The sequence below is a fragment of the Carya illinoinensis genome, chromosome 7 (assembly GCF_018687715.1).
Source record: "Carya illinoinensis cultivar Pawnee chromosome 7, C.illinoinensisPawnee_v1, whole genome shotgun sequence".
Classification (NCBI taxonomy): Eukaryota; Viridiplantae; Streptophyta; class Magnoliopsida; order Fagales; family Juglandaceae; genus Carya; species Carya illinoinensis.
The window spans coordinates 15,337,501-15,358,107 of NC_056758.1; the positions used below are offsets into that span (position 1 = coordinate 15,337,501).

Below are 20,607 nucleotides of genomic sequence, written 5' to 3' on the forward strand. Positions count from 1 at the left end.
ACCGAACGAGGTTAATATTTTTCTATTTTAAATTTAAATTTATATGTTACCCTCCATTCACAAACGAGTAATGACACACACAATATTCTTCATAATATTTTTCACAACACATAATATAAAATGAGGATATTTTTGTAAAGTGATATTACTTTTATATGATATTTTACAATAATACTTTTCATTTTAAAACATGATTATGAAATATGTTGTGAAAAATATTATATGTTTATAATTCCTTTTCACAATATAGGCCACTTCAAAAAGATTGTGTACATATTATTATTCTTATCATTTTTGTGCTGATATTTTGGAGTTGGTTGAAATTTCACATTCACATTTTAGAGTCATGAAGAAACTTATATTTAAGTTACCGAGCTACATTTGTGGAGAACTCTTTTTCGAGATAGCTTATGCATCTTTAAGATTAATTGAGAATTTTCAGAGTATAAAAAAATTATTTTTTGAGACTATATGTCTATTTGTTACTAACAACCTAAGCCAATAGATCGAATAAAAGCAAATTATAGGTATCGAATCTTTTGTCACATTTGAATGTGAATGATAACTTGAAACAAACTTTCTCTGTTGTTCTTTATATATTAGATTTAGAACAATGCTATATATATATATATATATTGTTGTAGAGTAAGGCTGCGTTTGGTTATTAAATTCATCTCATTTAATTACTATAATTTTTTCAACTTTTAACATAAAATATAATAAAAAATTCTATTTTTTTAAATCTTAAAATAATAATAATATTAAAAAATAATATTTTAATAATATTTTATTCAACTTTCATCTCAACTCAACTTACTATCAAAATTGACCCAATCCCATCCACTTTTTTTTTTTTTTTTTTTTTCCTCAAGTAAGGATCTAAGATGAATTTTCTTTTAATGAGAATCTTAAATTTCTTTTATTTATTTTAAAATAGAATACATCCAACTGAGAGCTAGACAAATCATTAATTTCTCTTCTAATACATAATTGTTGTACTTTTTTGAGTGGCTTTTAGTGGAACCACGAAAGTCAAGAGATTGAAATTGGAAGCAGTGATTGCTATCAAAGTGAAAGGCCTTTTTCGATACGTTTGGTAATACCGTCAGGCAGCCACGCCTGCACTACTGGCTAGAGATTTATTTCCCAAATCTACCCTGCCTCTGTGGGAAGTGGAACACGGGACTTGGGGGTCCATAACCTGTCTGCCGCGTTAACCGGCGCAAAAGGCTCCTTTACTTTGTATAGGGCATGGCGCTGGATTGGATCCATCATCAACCACCACGGAGGAAAATATGTACCATTTTTTTTTTTTTTAATAATCGGCAACAGTTGAAAAGATTGAAAATAGGGAAGCCAAGTTCCAACCCCCTTCTACTATCTTCGTCTTTTGGTTCTCAACTTTGTGGATAGATTATTGACTTATGCATCTTCTTATTTATCTTTATATTTACATAATATATCTCTCTAAATTAATCTGAATCGAATTATATATTTTTAAAATTTTACATAATTATAAATAGTATTAGTTTGAAAAAATACCATTCACTCTTTAAATATTATTTTACTATTTTTTTCTCTCTTCTATTCATTAAAATTAACTTTGTAAAATTTTTATTAAAATGATTTTAATATATAAAATTTGTATTAAGTTGATAACACAAAGTGTTTTTTAATATATATTAATATTTATTGATAAAACTAGTCATTTTGTATATAAAATTAGTAATATTTAGGCATATGAAATTAGTATTTTTGAGCACATTGTTTTAATTGTAAAATATATAAAAATAATAATTTTAAGAAAAGAAATAACAAATAATAATATTTTATTATTATTTAATTCAAAGATACATAATGCAGAAATTTTTATTTATATGCAAAATTAATTTTTAAAATATGTAATTTTAAACATACAGGTTGGTCTAAGGTTTGAAGGTAGAGATGGGAATTTAAAATTTGAGATAAAAGTTTAAAATATTATTTTTAATATTATTATTATTTTAAAATTTGAAAAAATTATATTGAAATTTAAAAAAATTGAATTATTTATTATATTTTATATAAAAATTTAAAAAAATTATAATAATAAAATAAAAATTTTAAATTGAGATAAAAATTTCGAAATAATACTTGTTTACTAAACCTGCCATAAATAGCAACAGCACCATTGTTTTTTTATTGAAAAAAAAAGGGGCACCGTCTCTCTATGTCTCCGTGTTATTTGACTGAATGAAAGTTGACTATTAAGTTGTTTTCAGTCTCTCCTCTCTCTCAATCAAGACCTCGGTGGTTGTGCTTTGTTTACCTAAATGCAATGCCACTGTTTATTTACCATAGAAACAACTAACCCTCTCCTCTTTTTCTGATTCTGAGTTTCTGAAGTTATATCCTGGTTTGATACTTTATATATAGGGAATCCCCAGGGCCTTATGCACCTTTCTGCTCCTCATATCTCTTGAACTCCAAATCATAGAATTCCGCACCCATCTCCGTATATTTCCTTTCTTGCACTTTTGTTCCCTTCAACTCTTCTCTTCGCCCCCTCTACTCCCACAAACAGCCAATGGACGTAAGTAACTCTTCTCTTCGCTCCCAAGTTTTCTTTTTCCTTTTTGTTTCTGTCAAATCCTCTGTGTGGTTGTGAATGTGAAGATGTTGCTGATGATGTTATAGGAGAACCGTAGGAGGAGCGGACAAATTCCGGCGTTCGGGGACTGGGATTACACAAACAACTTGCCAATCACTCAGTACTTCGAGTGTGCGAGGCAGGCCGGTTTGATTCGACACAGTTCTTCCTCCGGAGACTCTGATCCCAGCGTGGGTGGTGACTTGTACGCCGTCCATTTCAAGAAATCTTCTCGTACTACTGTTCTTTCTCCACCCCGCAAGGTCGATTTTCTTATCACAGTTCATCACAGCTTTTCCCTTAAAAAAAAAAAAAAGGAAACAAAAAGCTTCTCTCCCTCCCTCTTTTACAGTAACAAACTAGTCTGCATCTTTGACGTCTTCCATAGGTTAAAGATATTATATGCATTTTGGTGCTAAATTTGTTTTGTAATGTAAAGCACTCTGTTTTTTTGTACGAAGAGGAAGGAAGTCATGTTATTTCAAGGAAAACATTTTGGGACGCGCGTGTTCAGACTTCTACGTCAAAACTCGAACTGTTTGTCGTTGGAGTCAAACTGTTTTAGCTATATATATATTCACAGAAAACAAAAATGTCGTGGAGTATAGCGGTGTCATTTTCCATATTTCGTTGGTTGTACACGTTTCACGAGTTCGTTTCGAAAATTTCAAACTGCATAGTCAAGGAAGCGGAAAAATTGACATACTTTTTTCTCTGTGAGTGGCTGAAAATAAAAGTTGAAAAACAAAATCATTGCTTTTGTCTTGCTTCTGGTTTTTCTACTAGATGATATGGAAATGCATTACATTATTGATTCTTGTCGCATCAATAAATATATAAAAATCGAGAAAATAACTGTCTTTTTTTTTTTTTTCACAAAACATTCTAGTTAACATTGTTAACTGATTTACAAGATATTATAACAAACATCTTAAAGACTGCATATTTTGGTTTCAACAATTATTTTGTGTATTCGTCTTGAGTGGAAATAATGATGAGGCGTGGAATTTTGGGGTTATGGACATGAGTAGAAAAGGGGATCAAAAGAAAGGCGATATTGCCCGCACGTTAAGGAGCAGAAAAGGGTAGGGAAGGTGTGTGACGTGACGGAACCGGCAAGGAAACCTAGTCGGCAGCTGCCACCCCGTAGAGTAATCTCTGCGGATGTCAGGCCCCCAAAACCTGTTGACGAGGATCTCTACAAAATCCCTCCCGAGCTCCAAACTTCCAAGCAGGTCTGTTCCCATTTTCAATTTCAACTACCATTTATGTCTCATATTGCCAGTAGTTTTATCATGCACACGAGTATTTGTCTGCTTCTCTTAGACTTGTTTATAAGTATATTGGATATTAAGGTCCGTTTTGTTAAGCAACGAGATAACGGGTGATGTTTGAATAATAATAATAAAATATTATTATAATATAATTTTTTAATGTTAATTTTGTATTAAAATTTAAAAAAGTTAAATTATTTATTATATTTTATATGAAAATTTGAAAAAATTGTAATGATGAGATTAGATGACATGACATGAGATTTTTTGTTTTGGTTAACCAATCCGGGCCTAAGTTGAGTCGAGATGAGTTAAAGTCTTCATTAATGGTAGTGAGTTGAGATGTTGGAATGAGTTTTGTAGAGCCTACCTAATATGTGTTTAGATGTTAAGATGAGTTTAGATATTTTTATAAAGTTAAAAAAAATTGCGGGTCTTGTGTGTAAATAGGTGCTGAGTTAAAAAAAAGTTATAGGTTTTACGTGTAAAGAGATCTTCAGTTGAGTGATGTTTAGTAATTTAAGAATTGTGTATTTAGATATTGGGCTATGGTTAAATTTAAACTAACTCAGATGAGTTGAGACAGAGTGTATGTTCCAAACAAAGCCTAAATCTTTTCAGACTGATTTTTTTCTTTTTGTTTTTTTAAATAAGAATTATTTTTAATTGGCATAACTGTATTAACTGATAATTCCAATGAATCTTTTATATCGTAGAAAAAAATGCTGGGGTTCTTTTCAAGATGCCTTGTACCGGCTTGTTCGGCATGAATTTTGAGTGTTCCATGCATATTGCTTCGATCTGCCTAATTACTATGCAAATGGATGCGTGCATTGGTGCTTTGACGGTAGATGAAACCAGACGAGTTATAGATTGAAGAACTGATCATCTATTTTAACATATTAGCTAGAAATCACGCCATCCTCTTTCAACTCGCAAATCTTAGTACTCGTCTTTCATACATTGGAGTCTTACATATTTATCTACAGTTGTCTGAAGTGCATGTAAAAATTTTAAGGACCACAAACTGGCCAATTGTTTCTTTTACTTCAACGTGAATTGTTTTTCTATTTACCCGTGCAGTTAGAGCTTTTGTTCGTCCAGTACTGTAGTTCTTTGCATCACACAACTTTATTTATATTTGATAAAAAATGATGAAACACACAAATACTTTTCAAAATACATTTCACAAATATGGTTTAAAATAAGGGTATTATTGTAAAATAGCTTATTAAAGTAACATAAAAAATACTCTCATTTTACCTCACTTTACAATGATATGTTGTGAAAAATCTTATGAAGAGTGTTAGTGTGGGTACCATTATACGAATTTATATAATATATATAATTTGAAAGCTTATAGATCTGTCTGGACCCAATTTCTCTGTACCAATTAATGACATTGTACTTTGAAGTTTAAAGGTCACGTGATAATAAGAAGAAGAAGCAACCTTTGTGGCATGAAAATGCCGTACGTGATTATCGTTATCCAGACCTTGAATTAGATATATGATCTCTCGGAACAAAGATCTAAACCTAGTTACGGTCAAATCATGAAAGTTTTTTCTACGAAGTTTGGTCTAAACGCAAGAAGAGGCCAGTATTAGTGTATTATATATAGCTCCCAAAGCGATAATATTGGCCAAATTAAAAAATGAAAGCATGGCATAAAGGACCAGATCAGGTATAGATCTGGCCAGGGATAAAAATTTAAAAAGAAAATGGAGGGTGGTGTCGGGACTCGGAGATAACCACTGTTTGTATATTTGTTATTATTAACAATGGAGAAGATGGAAAATGCCCAGCCCAAGGGCCTAAGAACCCACGGTCTAAAGGGGGCCTATCGGACTGTTAAAACCAAAATTACAGCCCTCAAGCCCGGTCCAAGACTAATGAAATGTTGCTCGTGCTGGCTAGGTGGACATATGTCCTACCTGTCAGCCGCCTTGAATCATTACCCACACGTGGCCGCTATGAAATGTGCAAAAGAAACTGCCATCACCATTAACTTGGGAAAAAGAGGGTGGGCGCCGTCGGAATAGGTTTGGGAGGTGCCAACTCTTCAAGTCCCTAGAAAATAGCTACTGAGGAGTGTGTGGGAGAGGTAGCCATGAATTCTACACATAAGAAGCAAAGGTAGGCATCATCACAATAGGCTAAGAGGTAACCAAAATGATGGTCATGAAGTAGTAGCTTTGGGAAAGCATGCCAAGAGAATAAACATAGCTTTCCCGGGAAGGGATTGAGAGACTTGTCGGAAATGGCTAAGGGGGTGCTGAGATGTGAGTCAGAGCTCAGCGCTGTAGTAATTATTATTCATATGGTATCATACCCCCTAGCGGGTCCACGTGCACAAAGCATAAGGGGTGTTGGGACAGTTCCTTAGGATGAAGGTAAAAGAACTCCTAAGTATCTTGTATAAAAGCTTAATTGAGGTATGATCAAACTCACGAAATCGTAAGGCAAGAAAAACACTTCCTAACATGGAAACTGACTTGAGCGTCGAAGGGTTCCCTGACCACCCTCGAGCTCCATTTTTTATTTGTGTGCATGCAAGCTCTGTGATACACCCCTAGCTATCTGATGAGTTCTCACGGTACGTGCAAAACATGTCAAAACAAACAATATCTATTATTATCCTTATTTTCATGTTCAAAAGACTGAAGAGACAATAATTGGTTTAAACAAAAGTTTATACAATAAGGAATGATCGATGTTTTATTTAACTTATAATTAATTGCTTTTGTTCTATATATGATCACTTATCCTATTTTATTTAAATGTTTTTCGTATACTCCTTGATATTTGTTTCTATAAAACTGACCAATGACGTGTTTAAAAACTTGGAGAGCATAAAGTCTACACGTAATCACTTAACTTGGAAAAAGAGTAATTAACTTACAAGTCCAAGTAATCATGTGGTAGTCCCATGGCCTACAATTTCAAACTAGGAAAGAGGATGAGGTGGAACCAAACCACTATGATCCCTACCCATGTAGTTTTAGGACTCATCTATGGAACCTAAACTCTCGAAGAGACTAGCACAACAATCCACCATTACAACCTCTCACTTAAATCTTAATTTTATCCTAACGAGAATTGAACTTGTGACATGGGACTATGAGCACACAAATTCACCTTTACCACAACTGATACTAAAATTTATACTTTGAAGAAATTCATGAGTCTAACTCATCTCATAAAACTGGTTCAAAGAGATATGTTTGCTCTAACCTTTTAAACATGCCCAAGATCTTGTTCACAGGCAATATGAGATTTATTCCTCAACAGTCTCTCTCATGCAGGTCAGTATTTTTCCTGGTCCTTGTCATGGGGTAAGTAGTGTGGGCCCTAATTCATCCTGTGGCAAACTCTAATACCATGAAGATATTCATTAGCCTAACTTATCTTATAAAACCGGTTCAAAGAGAAATGTCTGCTCAAACCTATTGGTGGGTAGACATTCTCACTTAAGTCGTGTTAGGAATGCAAGGCTTGTTTCCCTAATGGGACAAGGGCATAGGTATTGGTGACCCCATAAATTGAAAACGTGGTATCGGTGATAGGAACTATTGTGCTAGAGTGGGCATGAGATGTGGTGAAGTATCTCACCACAAGGGAACTCTTGGATCAATGAATGGAAGCAAGGAAGGTGGAATTCAGGGTAACCATGTTTACCCTTATAGAAGGGGTGTCATACAAGAGGGGTTTCTCCTTCCCACTTGTGGTGTATCTTCACAGAGAAAGCATATTGTGATAGCAAAAATACATGAGGGAGTATGTGGAAACTATTCTAGGGCAGAGCCTTAATACAAAAGGCCATAAGAGAAGTGAATTACTGGCCCTACATACTGAAGGATGCAAAGGAGGTTGTCAAGAAGTATGCCAAGTGCCAATTAAACACTATTGCCTTGTAGCCCACCATAGGATTTAATCACAATAGTGGTACCATGGCCTTTCATGCAGTGGGGAACTGATATTGTAGGTCCCATGTCGCTTGGAAAGGAAGAGTTAATTTCACAGTGGTCGCCTTAGACCGGAATTCGACTGTGACCAATATAGAGATTGGTGCATGGTAGTAGGAATCAAAGTAAAATATTCTTCCCCTAGCCATCCTTAGGCTAATAGAAAGTGGAGGTGACAAACAAGACCACATTTTACATAGTGAATAAGATACTGCAAATGGTACATCTAGGCTTAAGAGCTCTCGAGGGTGCTATGGCATATAGAACCACAATGAGAACCCCAACTAGAAAAACCCTATTCGCGATGACATATAGCAGTGAGGCAAGGATACTAATGGAGATTGGTATGGCAAGTCACCTGGTCTAACACTACTATGAAAAATTAAACGATAGAGGCTTGTAGGGAAACCTCAATCTACTAGATGAAAGGAGAGAAAGGGCAGAAGTGAGAGCAGCAACCTATACAAGAAGAATTGCATAATACTTCAATAAGAAACTCAAGCACCAAACATTCAGAGCTGGAGATCTCGTGCTAAGAGAAGTCAGGGCGACAACCAAGAGGCACAAAGAGGAGAAGCTCAAGCCCAGCTGGAAGGGGCCATACATTATAATACCAAACAACAGTCTCGACTCATACTACCTAGAGGACATGAACGAGAAGAGACTACCACACCCATGGAATGCAAAATACTTGAAGAAATATTTTGTCTAGATAATTTCATGTAACTTTGACATACAATAAAATAACTTTCTTATGAGTACACAACACTTCGTGAAAGCACTTATTTCATGCAATTTTCAACAGGAATGTTGTTGAACTTTGGGCAAGTGATCGAGTGTTAGCAATGCACATGCAATCAGGGTTAGCACTCGCACCAATTCGAGGTGATCATAGGCTAACAATACACATACGATTGGGATTAGCTTTCGCCCACAAAATAGTTGAGAAAATGTCTAGTTCACTTAATATGCCACTCGGACAAACAATCGAGTGTTAACAACTTGCATGCGATTGGGCTTAACACTTGCACCAATTCATGGGGACCAAAGGCTAACAACATGCATGTGATTGGGGTTAGCTTTCACCCATATAGCGATCGGAAAAATCTCCCACCCACTTAACATGCCCCTTGGGCTAACAATCCTTTGTTAAGAACGTGCATGTGATTAGGATTAACATTCGCCTGAATTTGAGGTGACCAAAGGCTAACAACACACATGCAATCAGGGTTGGTTTTCATAGTGGCGGTTGAGAAAATCTCTCGCCCAATTAATGCACCTATTGGGCAAACAATCGAATGTTAATAACACTCGCACCAATTTGTGGTGCGTTAGTGGCATCTGGAAAGAAAATCTTCCTCTCCTTTAACATTCCCATCTGGAAAGAAACCCATTAGTGGCATGTAAAGGCTTAACTCACACGCATGGAATCATGATTAGCCTTCACCTAAACAACAACTAAATCGGCTAGCAAGGTAAAAACTATAGGTGGGAATAAAGGACAAAAACAAAGTTGGCAATGGAAGGAACCAAAGGCCCAAAGCACTGGATATCAAACACGAAAGGAATATATACATAACTTGGAAAGTGTTTCATAAGATAAGTACATAACATTGAAAGCATTTAGGAGTTACAAACTTATCAACATAAATCCAAAACAAAACAAAACAAAAATCACAAGTCCATCACATCAGCCCAAGCCTTGGGAGCTAAGCCAATAGTTTTGAATTTTGTTATGTTTCGGTATAGTATCCAGTACACTATACATCCTCATTTCATTTTGTTCCAAATTCCAGTCCATTCGGCCAATTCTAGACTACATTCCATTTTGAACTGCTTTAATGGGAATTTTGTAATTTTCTTCAATTTCAATGACATTTTTGTAAATTTTAAATTTAGATGGAATTCATTTAATTTTAAAATCTAAAAGGGATTAATACAATTTAAATTTTTTGTAACTTTAAATATGTTCCCTCGTCCTCTCTTTGTTCTTTTTTTAAATTTCATTATTTTTAATTATTTCTTTGCTCTTTATCTCTTTCTTTTTTTCTTTTCTATTTTTGTGTCTCAATTCAAGTTTGTGATTTTTTTTTTTAATATTATCTTTTAACACCAATATCTCTATCTTTTTTTCAATGTTTTGAACGTATATTCATTTTAGAAATCTTCAATTCTTTTGTGTGTGTGTATAACACAAGTATATATATGATACACACTTACATATAGATGTATTTTTTTTTTATTAATTATCTATTTATATATATAACTAATCTTGAAATGGTACTCCAAAATGCACCAATATCGACATATTTTGTTCCCATACTTAAACCAAAATGATCATCGAAGTAGAATTTAAAACATTGGTTGAGCCAATTTCTAGAGGAGGGGATGGCGATTGGTTTAAGAAGGTGTTCAACATCATTTTAGCCCTAAGAGATTCCAAGAAGGCTATAGTTGTCGAGTCAGGATAAAACTCCACAGTTCAAAGGTCGTCAAATCTTGTTAGATAAGCTAGTAAGAACTTCTTTAACATCCCAAGTGGGTGGTTGCATCCAGCCTCCCATGCTCGATCACGAATCTGAGAGGTCACAAATAGCTGAGGGAAAAGGTGAACTACCTCATCCTGGGAAGCTCGAAGTTCGGTGTCTAGCTCATTAACACATACTAAGACTTTACAAGTTTCCCCTGCAGAGTCTCAGTTATGCCATGGAGCTTAAAGTAGTGCTTGTCAGCCTTGTAAAGCTCCTCTCTAATAGATAAATGCTTGGCCCTTGATATGGGCCAACTCGCCTCGAAAAACATCATGGTCTAAGTAAAGATGCTTGCGAGAATCTTTAGCCTTTGAAGCTGTCTATATAGGCAAAGCAACAGTCTCTCACCTTCAACGAAAAGCTCAATGCCTCTTCTAATTCGGCCTCCAGTGTGTCACTATGGCAACGCTCCACCTCCAACATGTCTTCCAAGAGTGTTAAGGCACGATTGGTTCCCGCTCACATTCTAAGGCTTGGTCCAAGTCACTTTGCACCCTTTCAAGAGAGGACTTCTCCAAAGCAAAGGTGTGTTGGGGTCCAAATATGTTAGCCTTCAATGCGGCAATCTTCGCCTCCTGGATGCATGAGAGAGAACCCAATCAAGACTACTCAGCTGCCCATGGTTCATTCTCCTCCATGGCCTAAAAAATGGCTTGTCGGGCTCCCTCCATGAAGGAACAGGAGGACAAGAACTGTGCCTCCAAACTGGATCGACAATGAGCAATTCATTAGGCCAAGGTGTATAAACTCTATGACGAACAACTTGGGTTGGTTAATAAAACACGAAGGATTACAAAAACCAATAGTGAGGTTACGCACTGGAGAACGAAGATGATCAATTTCTTGAGCAATTCAGGCAACCAAAGGAAGAATATTCTTCCACCTGCCGGGTAGACAAACAAGTTTCAGTAAGGGAGGAACCAAACATCTCCAAGCGATATGATCAGGACCCTGAGGAAATGCACTGGGTGAAGGATGGTTTGTCTGTTCATTAGGTGCAAGCCGGAGGGACACAACATGAGATGTCCCAGAGCTTGGCAAGGGAGCCACAAGTTGATTCCCTAGAAGCTTAGCAGAAGTATAGTCGCTCCCAATGGCCGTCAAGGAGTGGGCTAGGCTAATAGCTGTAGAAACACTTGGTATGTAACAGCCCGCTAAAAATTCAATTGTGAAATTTCTATTAACTTTAGGAATCTTGTGAAAACCCCATAAGTTTTCACGAATCCATTAATCGTATAGGTTTTTGTCTAACTACATAGTTAGTGTTATTATTTACTATGGTATCAGAAGTGTGTTTTTGATTATTGGAGATAGTTAGAAGTGTCAAAATGTATTATGGTTTGTGCCATTAGACTCGGAGGGTTATTTAAAGTCTTATGGCGCAATATTTTTTCATATTTTCGGATAAAACGTCTGTTCAAAACTGTAGATATTATTGGATAAAAAGAGATATCTTGAGGTAATTTTCATGAATATTATTGGGTAAAAATATTTTTAGTTGATTTTTATAGATATTATTAGATAAAAATATCTTAAGTTGATTTTTTGTAGATACTATTGGATATAATATTATGAGATAATCTTTTATAGATATTTTGGGTAGGAGAAAACTACACTCAACTTTCAACTCCAGCCTCATATCTTCCATATCTCATCCATAAGTATCTCCAGCCACCTCTCCCCAAGAAATTATCTTCATTTACACTTTCCATTGAAAGAATATCAAACACTCTCTCTCGGACAGCTTTTAGGAGGTCTTTTGCACACATATTTCGAAGCTTTTGTAAGTATTTTATCATAAAATCTCCTTCATATAAGTTGTTCCTTTTTGAGTCTAGTTTACGTGGATATCTTATTTGTCCCATTTGAAAATCATTTGGTCAGTCAAATATTGTATAAACTATAGAAAGGTCATTTTAGAAGATAAACTGGAGAATATGTTATAGTTTGGAGTTTTTGACCAAGCTAATGGATAGATATTGGTCCGAAATTTTTCTGGAGTATTGTTAACATGTGTATATGATTATTGGTTGAGGATTTTTGCATGATTAAAGGTTTTGATGAAAGATTTTCTTAGATTTAGAAACTTAGAAACTGGAAGAGGAAAAACAATTTCTGTTTTGAGAAAGTTTAACTCTTTGGTGGTCTAAACCTATTCCAATGACTTTGATAATTTTATTGGAGGATCCTAAGTATCTTATATACATGTTATATTATTATTTTGAAGATATTTGATGTTAGTTTCAAAGATATCAAAATTTTATGCAAAGAGATATTCAGATAAGCCAAAGTGTGGATATTCTTGGCTAAATTTATGTTTTGATTAATTTCTAACCATGTGATCTTGAATTAGAAACTTATATATATATATATATATATATATTTTAGGACATCTTTTTAAACCATGTGATGATTTGGTTTGAAGATCATATATTTATAAGTCATAGATCAAGAGATTTATCAAAACTAGTTGAGGAAAAAGTTTCTGTTTTTGGACTAAGTGTAAAACCAAAAACTCCAAATGTTATTTTGTGATTTTGGTGACTTTAGTTTGATGATTTAAAGCATGGTTGATATTAGGATGATATTATAAATATGTTAGAAGTAAGATTTGATTTTTGAAATTCTTGGAGATGTTTTGATTTAAGGTCAAAACTTGTGATTCAAGTGCTTGGATTTTTTTACAAAAAAGTTTGGTGTTAATTATTAGCTTTTTCTAAATGGATGTTTTAAGTATGGTTTTGAACTTAGGATTGGAAGATGTTTGTTGCAAAATTTTGGTTTAAGCATGAGTTTTGAAGTTGGAAGGAATTGCAACAAAAATCAAGGGAAATGGCCTATGGATGTTTCGGTCATAGTTTGTTCTTCATAGTTGTGTTTTGTTTTAAATTTTTCTGAATTGATATTTAAGTTTAGAACAAAATTTACATGAGGAATGTAAATTTTGGAAACTTTTGGAGTTAGTATGCAAAATCCTTAAGTTATGGGTAAAACGGTCATTTTCCCACATGTAGAGAGTAAAATGAAAATTTTACTCTTTAAGTTAGTATTTGCCATATTTCAAATTATTAGTGATTTAGTTCTAACTTTTAGAATCACTAATTACAGTTCCTCGTGGTCGCACTTGAAGTTTTATAAGAAACGCGGAGATCGAGGTAAGTTAGTTTTTAACTTACTAGCAGTCTACTGTGTATGTGTGCTAAGTAAAGGAACTACAGTGTATGTATGTGTGTTATCATATATGTCATGTCATGCCAAGTTATCACGTAATTGTCTATTATACAGAATTTATTTTGTCGTCAATTTTTATCTGTTACATAATATATTTTGTCATGTATTACTGTACCTTACAAGTACGTCATGCTAAGTATGCCATCTATTACATGTATGTCAAGTCATGTAATATTCATTGTTGCAAGTATGTCATGTTAAATATGTTGTCTATTATATGTTATGCAATGTTACGAAATATTTCAATCTGAAATTGGTCATGTATTTCAAGTTATATTCAAGTCACGTTATGTTACGTCAGGGCTTCAGTCATTTTGTATTCCAGTCACATTTCATCTAGATTACTTATGTATGGGGTTATAGCAATTGTGACGTATACACTACGTGAGATACATTAATTATGACACGTAGAATACATGGGGCCACAACAACTGTGGAGTATATATTTAAGCAGTTAAAGAATAAGTTTCCGTAGAATACATGGGGCCACAACAACTGTGGAGTATGTATTTACACGTAGAATACATGGGGCCACAACAACTGTGGAGTATGTATGTTTCATGTTAAGTCAAGTTTGTGTAGAATACATGGGGCCACAACAACTGTGGAGTATGTATTTACACGTAGAATACATGGGGCCACAACAACTGTGGAGTATGTATTTTTCATGTTAAGTCAAGTTTCAAATCAAGTTCATGTCAAGTCAAGTTTAGTTCATGTTTCAATTTAAGTTATGTCAATTATGCTATGTTGTACGCCAAGTTATGCTTTAATTATTTATGAATTTGATTATGCATTTATGCTTTTACTGTCATGCATGCATCATTAGCTTGTGTGGAAGTTTTTTGTTAACTTACTGAGATTTGTAATCAAATCTCACTTTGGTAGTCCCAACTACCATTCCCCCCAAATGGTAGATCTTGTTACAGGACCTGAAGGAGAATCAGGAGCTGATCAACTAGACACAGTTGACTAAGCGACGGTGCGACCTCAATGTTAATATAGTAGTTAACGTAAATTACTGCTTGTACAATGGAGTTGCATCTTTAGTACTTTTTGGATCATAACCATTTTGGACTAGTGTTGTGATCTATTCAGTGGGTCTTTATGTATGAAGTATGTTTTAAGCATTTGGGATATTTTCAATTTGGTGCATAGTATTGCTAAAGAAAAAAATTATCCGCTGCGAATATTGCATAATGTTAGATGTATGTTAGGAACATTGCATCTTATATGTCATGAACGGGGGCAGGTAACCTTGTGTTGCATGTCTCGACGCTTCAAATGCCCGTCCGATCCCAAACGGAATTTGGGGGCGTCACATGGTACCTTCTTGCCAATAATAGCGATGGGTGAAGACTCAGCCATGGGAGAGGTTGCCTCTTCCTCAAGTTCAACAATCTTGGGAGTTTCCTGTCTGAGATAGTGGCTTGTTTTGTAGGTGCAAGCGAGCTACCAAAAAATTCAATATCCCCACCACAATCTTGATAATAGGGGAAGCAAGTTTTCCCTTGCCAACCTCTAACATTTCAACTAACTCACTCGTTGTCAAAGAGGAGGATAATGACTCGAATCTCTTATCCAATGCTTCGAGAAAGGAGTGCAATAAGACATCTAGAATTGTGTAAAATAATGAAGAGTCAAACAATAAGTCCAAGTCCCAGACTCCTTGATTAATCACATCTACAAGGCTAACGAGATGGAATGTTGGGGAATAATGACTTTCCTGATGTTTGCAAGATGATGGGGCAAGTAGTCACTAGGGATGCTTTGTACCCTCTTTGGGCTAGCAGGGTAATGACAGGCACGTGCCCCACCCTGGACTCCAACACCATCAATACAGGGCCTTTTTCCTTTGGTGTCTAACTAAGCATGAGCATACTTCTTGGACCTAGGAGAAAATCTTGGACCCATCAAGCCAGGCATTTAAAGGCCAACAACTCACAACCTATTTGGTGTCCCCAAGAAACAATCAATGTTCTCTAGAGTATAGATCACGTCAGAATTTACAGAGTTGGATTTTCCCTAACCCATGAGTAAACGAGATCCAAATGTCCTATCTCTGCCCTAGTGAGAGTAACTTCAAAGTCATGACCATCGAGAACAGAATGCCAAGAGGCCCTTACTAGGAACTCACAACAATTGGCCTTACCAAAGGGAAATTCTAGAAACAAAAAAGAATTTCTCATCTCAATTCTTGCAATGGGAATAATTCCAGATGTACAACCCTATAGCCTACCCACGAATAGAACCTACACTGGTTCCTACCGTGTCGTCTAACCCTTGGATATAATGGGTGGGTATACAAGAATGGGATTAGATTGTTGAGTTTGTTATATTTTGTTTTAAAATATTAAATAACGAACCAAAAATGTTTTGACGTGGATCTATTTTTCGAATGCAAGAAATAAATGTAATTTATCTTCAAGGGGCAATGTATGTTAGGTTCTTGATGAATTTCCATACAATGAATGAGTATATTTCCTCAAATTTAACTTTAAAGTAAAAACATGTCACCAAGTCTTTCATAAAATAGTAAGAATATCTTTATTTCATAAAAACGTGCTTCACTTAGACGGAGTTATAAAAATTTGTATAAATGATAGTGTTTTTATCATTATTCTTTTATTCAAGAGACCAATGTATTAATGATTGGGTAAATAGAAAGTAAAAGAAAATTACAAGAAAATTTAAAGAGAAAAGATAATCATGAGCCCTCATTCCCATATAGCAAAACACAACGATTTAAGCCTTAGAAGCCATCTATAGCATGCCTCTTTGCTCTTTTGGTAGACGTATGACATTCTACTATGGGAACCTTCTAAACCTAGGATATCCATGAATCATTTACTTCAATATAATAAAAGAAAACATTTACAAATACTACATTAATATGATTGAATATAATGTCTTTTTCTATGTATTTAAGTAGGCCAAGAGCTTAATGGCCTAATGACATATGACCCGGTTTTTCAAATGGAAAACATGGGTTCGAAACCCCCCACCCCTATAAATATATGAATATATAAAGTAGGCAAAATTTCCTGCAGTTTGCCCTCACATTTTTGGGGGGGGGGGGGGATCATGAATCTAGCCCCACTGAGCAGGGCCCCCTGTCCAAATGCCAGAGGGCTAATTGGTGTGTTTGCCCTACTGTCCACCCCCCCTACGGCCTAGACAACTGAAAAACACAAAAAAGGAAAAACAAATGCAACAAAATTGGAAATCTACAACAATATGCAAATCCACAACAAAACGAAAAAAAAAAACCCTAAACTAGTAAAACAGATCTAAGTCCACAAAAAACCACGGCGGCATGGCCACGAGTGCTTCAAGAAGGAGAAGAAGAAAAAGTGGAGGAGGAGGAGAAGAGGAGGAGATGACGCAATAAGAGGTAAAGAGAGTCTAAGAGAAGAACCAAAGAGGAAAGAGAGGGGAAAGAGAGAATGCAAGGGAAGTACTCCCAAAACAACGTTATTTAATTTAAAAATAAAAATAAAACCTAAAATAAAAGGACTTTTTTTATTAACAACTTGATAGATGTATAATATGTATACATATATATATATATATTGGGCTATGTGGAGCAGTGGAGGGTGGGCGGATGGGGTGTAGTGCCTTGCCGCCCACCCCTGGCCACACGAATCTCTAGATTTTAGGCATTTTCATTTTCTTTTTTATTAACATTTAAAATAAAAAAAACTTTCATTTTCCTTTTCATGCTTGAAAACGGAGTATACAAAAGAATAATAAAATTAAAGTGCATTTTGATGCAATTTTTCATCAAGGCCCAATACCAACAGTGCAACCGAATGGTCAATGTTAGTGCTTGGAGGCGGTCTGATATTTGTATGCTTCAGTTCTGCTAGACATAGTCATCTCATGTAGATGCTGTGCAGTCGGCTGATGTGATATCATGCCACTAGGGGTGCTACCCGCACCATACGGTGCGGGGTAGCCCCCTCCCCGCACCCCGCCCCACATGATGCGGGGGTGGGGTTTTCCTCCCCACCACCCGCCCCCGCATCCCCGGGGCGGGGTACCCCGCCCCGCTAGGCGAGGTGCGGGGAGGATACCCAATCCGCCCCGCCTTATTTTCACTTCAAATATTAACTATATTTTATTATTTTAAAAAATTATTTTTAGATCTAAAAGTGATAAAAAAAATATATTTTTAGATCTAAATTGTAAATTTAAATTTTGTAAATATGACTATAATTTAAAAATTATGTAATTTTTAAATTTGCTAATGCATATTTTATGTAAGTTGTAGTGTAGTAGTTTTTAAATTATATAGTTTTTAAATTTGTTAATGCATAATTTGTGAACAAGTCTAACAAATTATAATATATATATTTATATATATAATATATATATATATATATAGGTGAGGGTGGGGTGAGGGAAATGCGGGGCGAGGTTGGGCCCTCCCCGCCCCCCGCCCCCGCTAGGGGGACTAGATGCGGGACGGTGTAGCCCGCCCCGTCGTGCGGGGCCGGGGCGAACGGGGGCGGGGTAGCGGGGTGCGGGGCCCTGCTGCCCACCCCTACATGCCACGTCAGCTGATTTAAAAAAAAAAAAAAGAGGAAATCTGAGAATTGTTTAAAGCGTACGGCTCCTTTCCCAATCAAACCACGCCTACGGTTTTAACCACAAACCCACTTGCTATTTTTCCTGAAAATCTGAGAATTGCAGATTTGGTCTATGTTTGATTCTCCAAACCCAGTTTCTAACTCTGTTTTTTCTTCTTCTTCTTTTTCCCTTCTTGCTTTTTGGGTTCTTTTGTTTGGTCTTTGAGTTTATCATAAATAAACTCAGGACACGAGATCACAGAAGTGGAAGCCACCTGTGGGTATGTTTTCTATATAGGTTTTTATAATTCTTCATTTTGTTTTTTTCCTGGATATTAGGGGAAAAATTAGTTTTTTGTTTTTTCTTTATAAATGGTTCTTCTCTAATGAAATTTACTTCAAGAAAGTGGAGTTTCTTGTTCTTCTTCTTAGAACTTTATAGAGCCACCTCCGTGTGTCTGTAAATTTCTAATTGTCAGGTTTTGGGTCATGATATAACGTCTTTCTTGCAGAATTTGGGACGGTCTTTCTTGCAGAATTTGGGACGGTTTATAATTAAGGCGGTTTCTTATGATCATTAAGTATTGAGCTTTTCATCTCGTTTGCTTCTTGTTTATTATTGAGCTTTTCGAAACACAAAGAGGAATGAATGAAGGGGCTTCAAGGGAGAGAAACACTTCAAGTTTCTTGCACTACACGGAGAAAAAAGAAGATACATAGAGATGGAGGAAGGGAGGGATTTCGTGGCTTTGAAAATCAAAACAAAGAGAGGGAAGGAAGAGGCTTCACACAGAGGTCTTCAGAATCAGAGAGAATGAGGAAATGTAAAAGAACACACCATTTTGATTTTTTCCATATCAATGCCGTTTGCACAGCGCGCATGAGTCGACTGCGTCCAACATTTTTCTTCTATGCTTATCTATGGATGAAATAGTAAATAAAATGCAGGAAATATAAATAAAGAGAGACACACTGAGATGAGATTTGTACTAGGGCCTATGTCCACGGATTTCTTTAGGACAAAATTCACTATATTTTATGATTTTATAATCTCTCATAACCCCACCTTACTCTCAATACAATAGTGAATATGTAGGTTTTTGGAAAAATTGAAGTAGACTCATCTACATTACAGAAGTTGAGAATGATGAAGAGAGCCCCCAAGTCTGTAAGAATAATGATAGGCTTACTATCCTCATATCATTCTTTTGCTACTCCTTTTATTTTTAGTTTTTTTAAAAAATTTTTGTATATCCTTTTTTAGTTTTGTTAGGTATAAGCAAGTTTGTGCACCAATTCGTGCACCGATAATCTTTTTTATTTAAAAAAATAAAAAAAAAAAATTTGAAAAAAGAAGAAAATTTCTTATCTCATAAAAATTATTTGTCTTCAATTAATACCGTTTTGTTAAACATATACCTTACATATCAATATTGATACATAAAATAGTATACAAATTCTACTTACAAGAAGATTTTTCCTTTTAGAAACAGCCCATTTTCTCACGTCATTTTCACTATTTTTCATGTCAAAGTCATCGGCTTAAGTTTAGGCTTCATGTTTTGGCAGCTTCTGTCCTTTTGTTCTTGTTTCTAGGTCATGGGCCTTTATCTACTAATGGGCTGGGCCATATGTTTATTTTATTTCCGACATATTTGCTAAGTGAAAATTCAGTAAATTTGGAGAATTCTTGGAAAAAAAAAATATTGAGAATATATTTTATAATGGTTCTTGTAAACCTGTACGGGTACAAGAAGAAGTTCATGTAAAATATCTCGAAATGTGTCTGTATTGGAGTTTACGGTGGGAATTTTTTAATTTTTTTTCCCCATTAATGATTGGATTAGGGCTGAGCATTGACAAATGTCGGAGTTGAAGTGCCCTACATTCAACTCCAACTCTGATTTGTATAACTTTCGATTCGACTCTAACTTGTCGAAGCAGAGTCAGATTTAGATTTTTTTATTGAAGTTTTTTTTCTTAGCCCATTTAAAATTTTAATTTGACAATTTTGAGCACTAATCAAATTGGACTTCTAGATTTTAGTTTTTTTAAACAAATATATTTTTTTTAATTTTACTTTTGTCAAAACATAACCAAAATTAAAAAAATAAATCATTGTACAAATTAATGTTATCATCCATTACTATTATATGTTATTATATATTAATGTTTCTACATTAGTATTATATGTTATTATACATTACTAGTACATGTTATTATACTTTAGTTATTATACATCAGTGTTACATGTTTTTATATATTAGTGTTTATGCACTAGTTGTTATATACATTAGTGTTACATAGTAGTTATAGTTAATAGTATTGTGTTTACATATACTTAACTATTATTAGTCAATTTAGTCTATTTATATTATAGTATAATTATATTATTTTATATTAATT

The 20,607-nt window shown here is 34.9% G+C and overlaps 1 protein-coding gene across 2 annotated transcripts; it reads left to right on the forward strand.

Annotated features, from left to right (window-relative positions):
• The first annotated feature begins 2,268 nt into the window (after positions 1-2,268).
• On the forward strand, positions 2,269-14,560 carry LOC122315652. 2 transcript variants are annotated; one of them, XM_043131703.1, is made up of 5 exons: positions 2,269-2,572; positions 2,677-2,892; positions 3,661-3,864; positions 13,508-13,554; positions 14,548-14,560. In XM_043131703.1, exons 1-4 carry the CDS (start codon positions 2,567-2,569, stop codon positions 13,535-13,537), a joined length of 456 nt encoding a protein of 151 aa, XP_042987637.1. In that variant the 5' UTR covers positions 2,269-2,566; the 3' UTR covers positions 13,538-13,554; positions 14,548-14,560. The 2 variants fall into 2 exon arrangements, with proteins under 2 accessions (XP_042987637.1, XP_042987636.1); XM_043131702.1 differs by lacking the exons at positions 13,508-13,554; positions 14,548-14,560 and adding an exon at positions 4,620-4,973 and having other exon boundaries at positions 2,273-2,572.
• Positions 14,561-20,607: the final 6,047 nt, after the last annotated feature.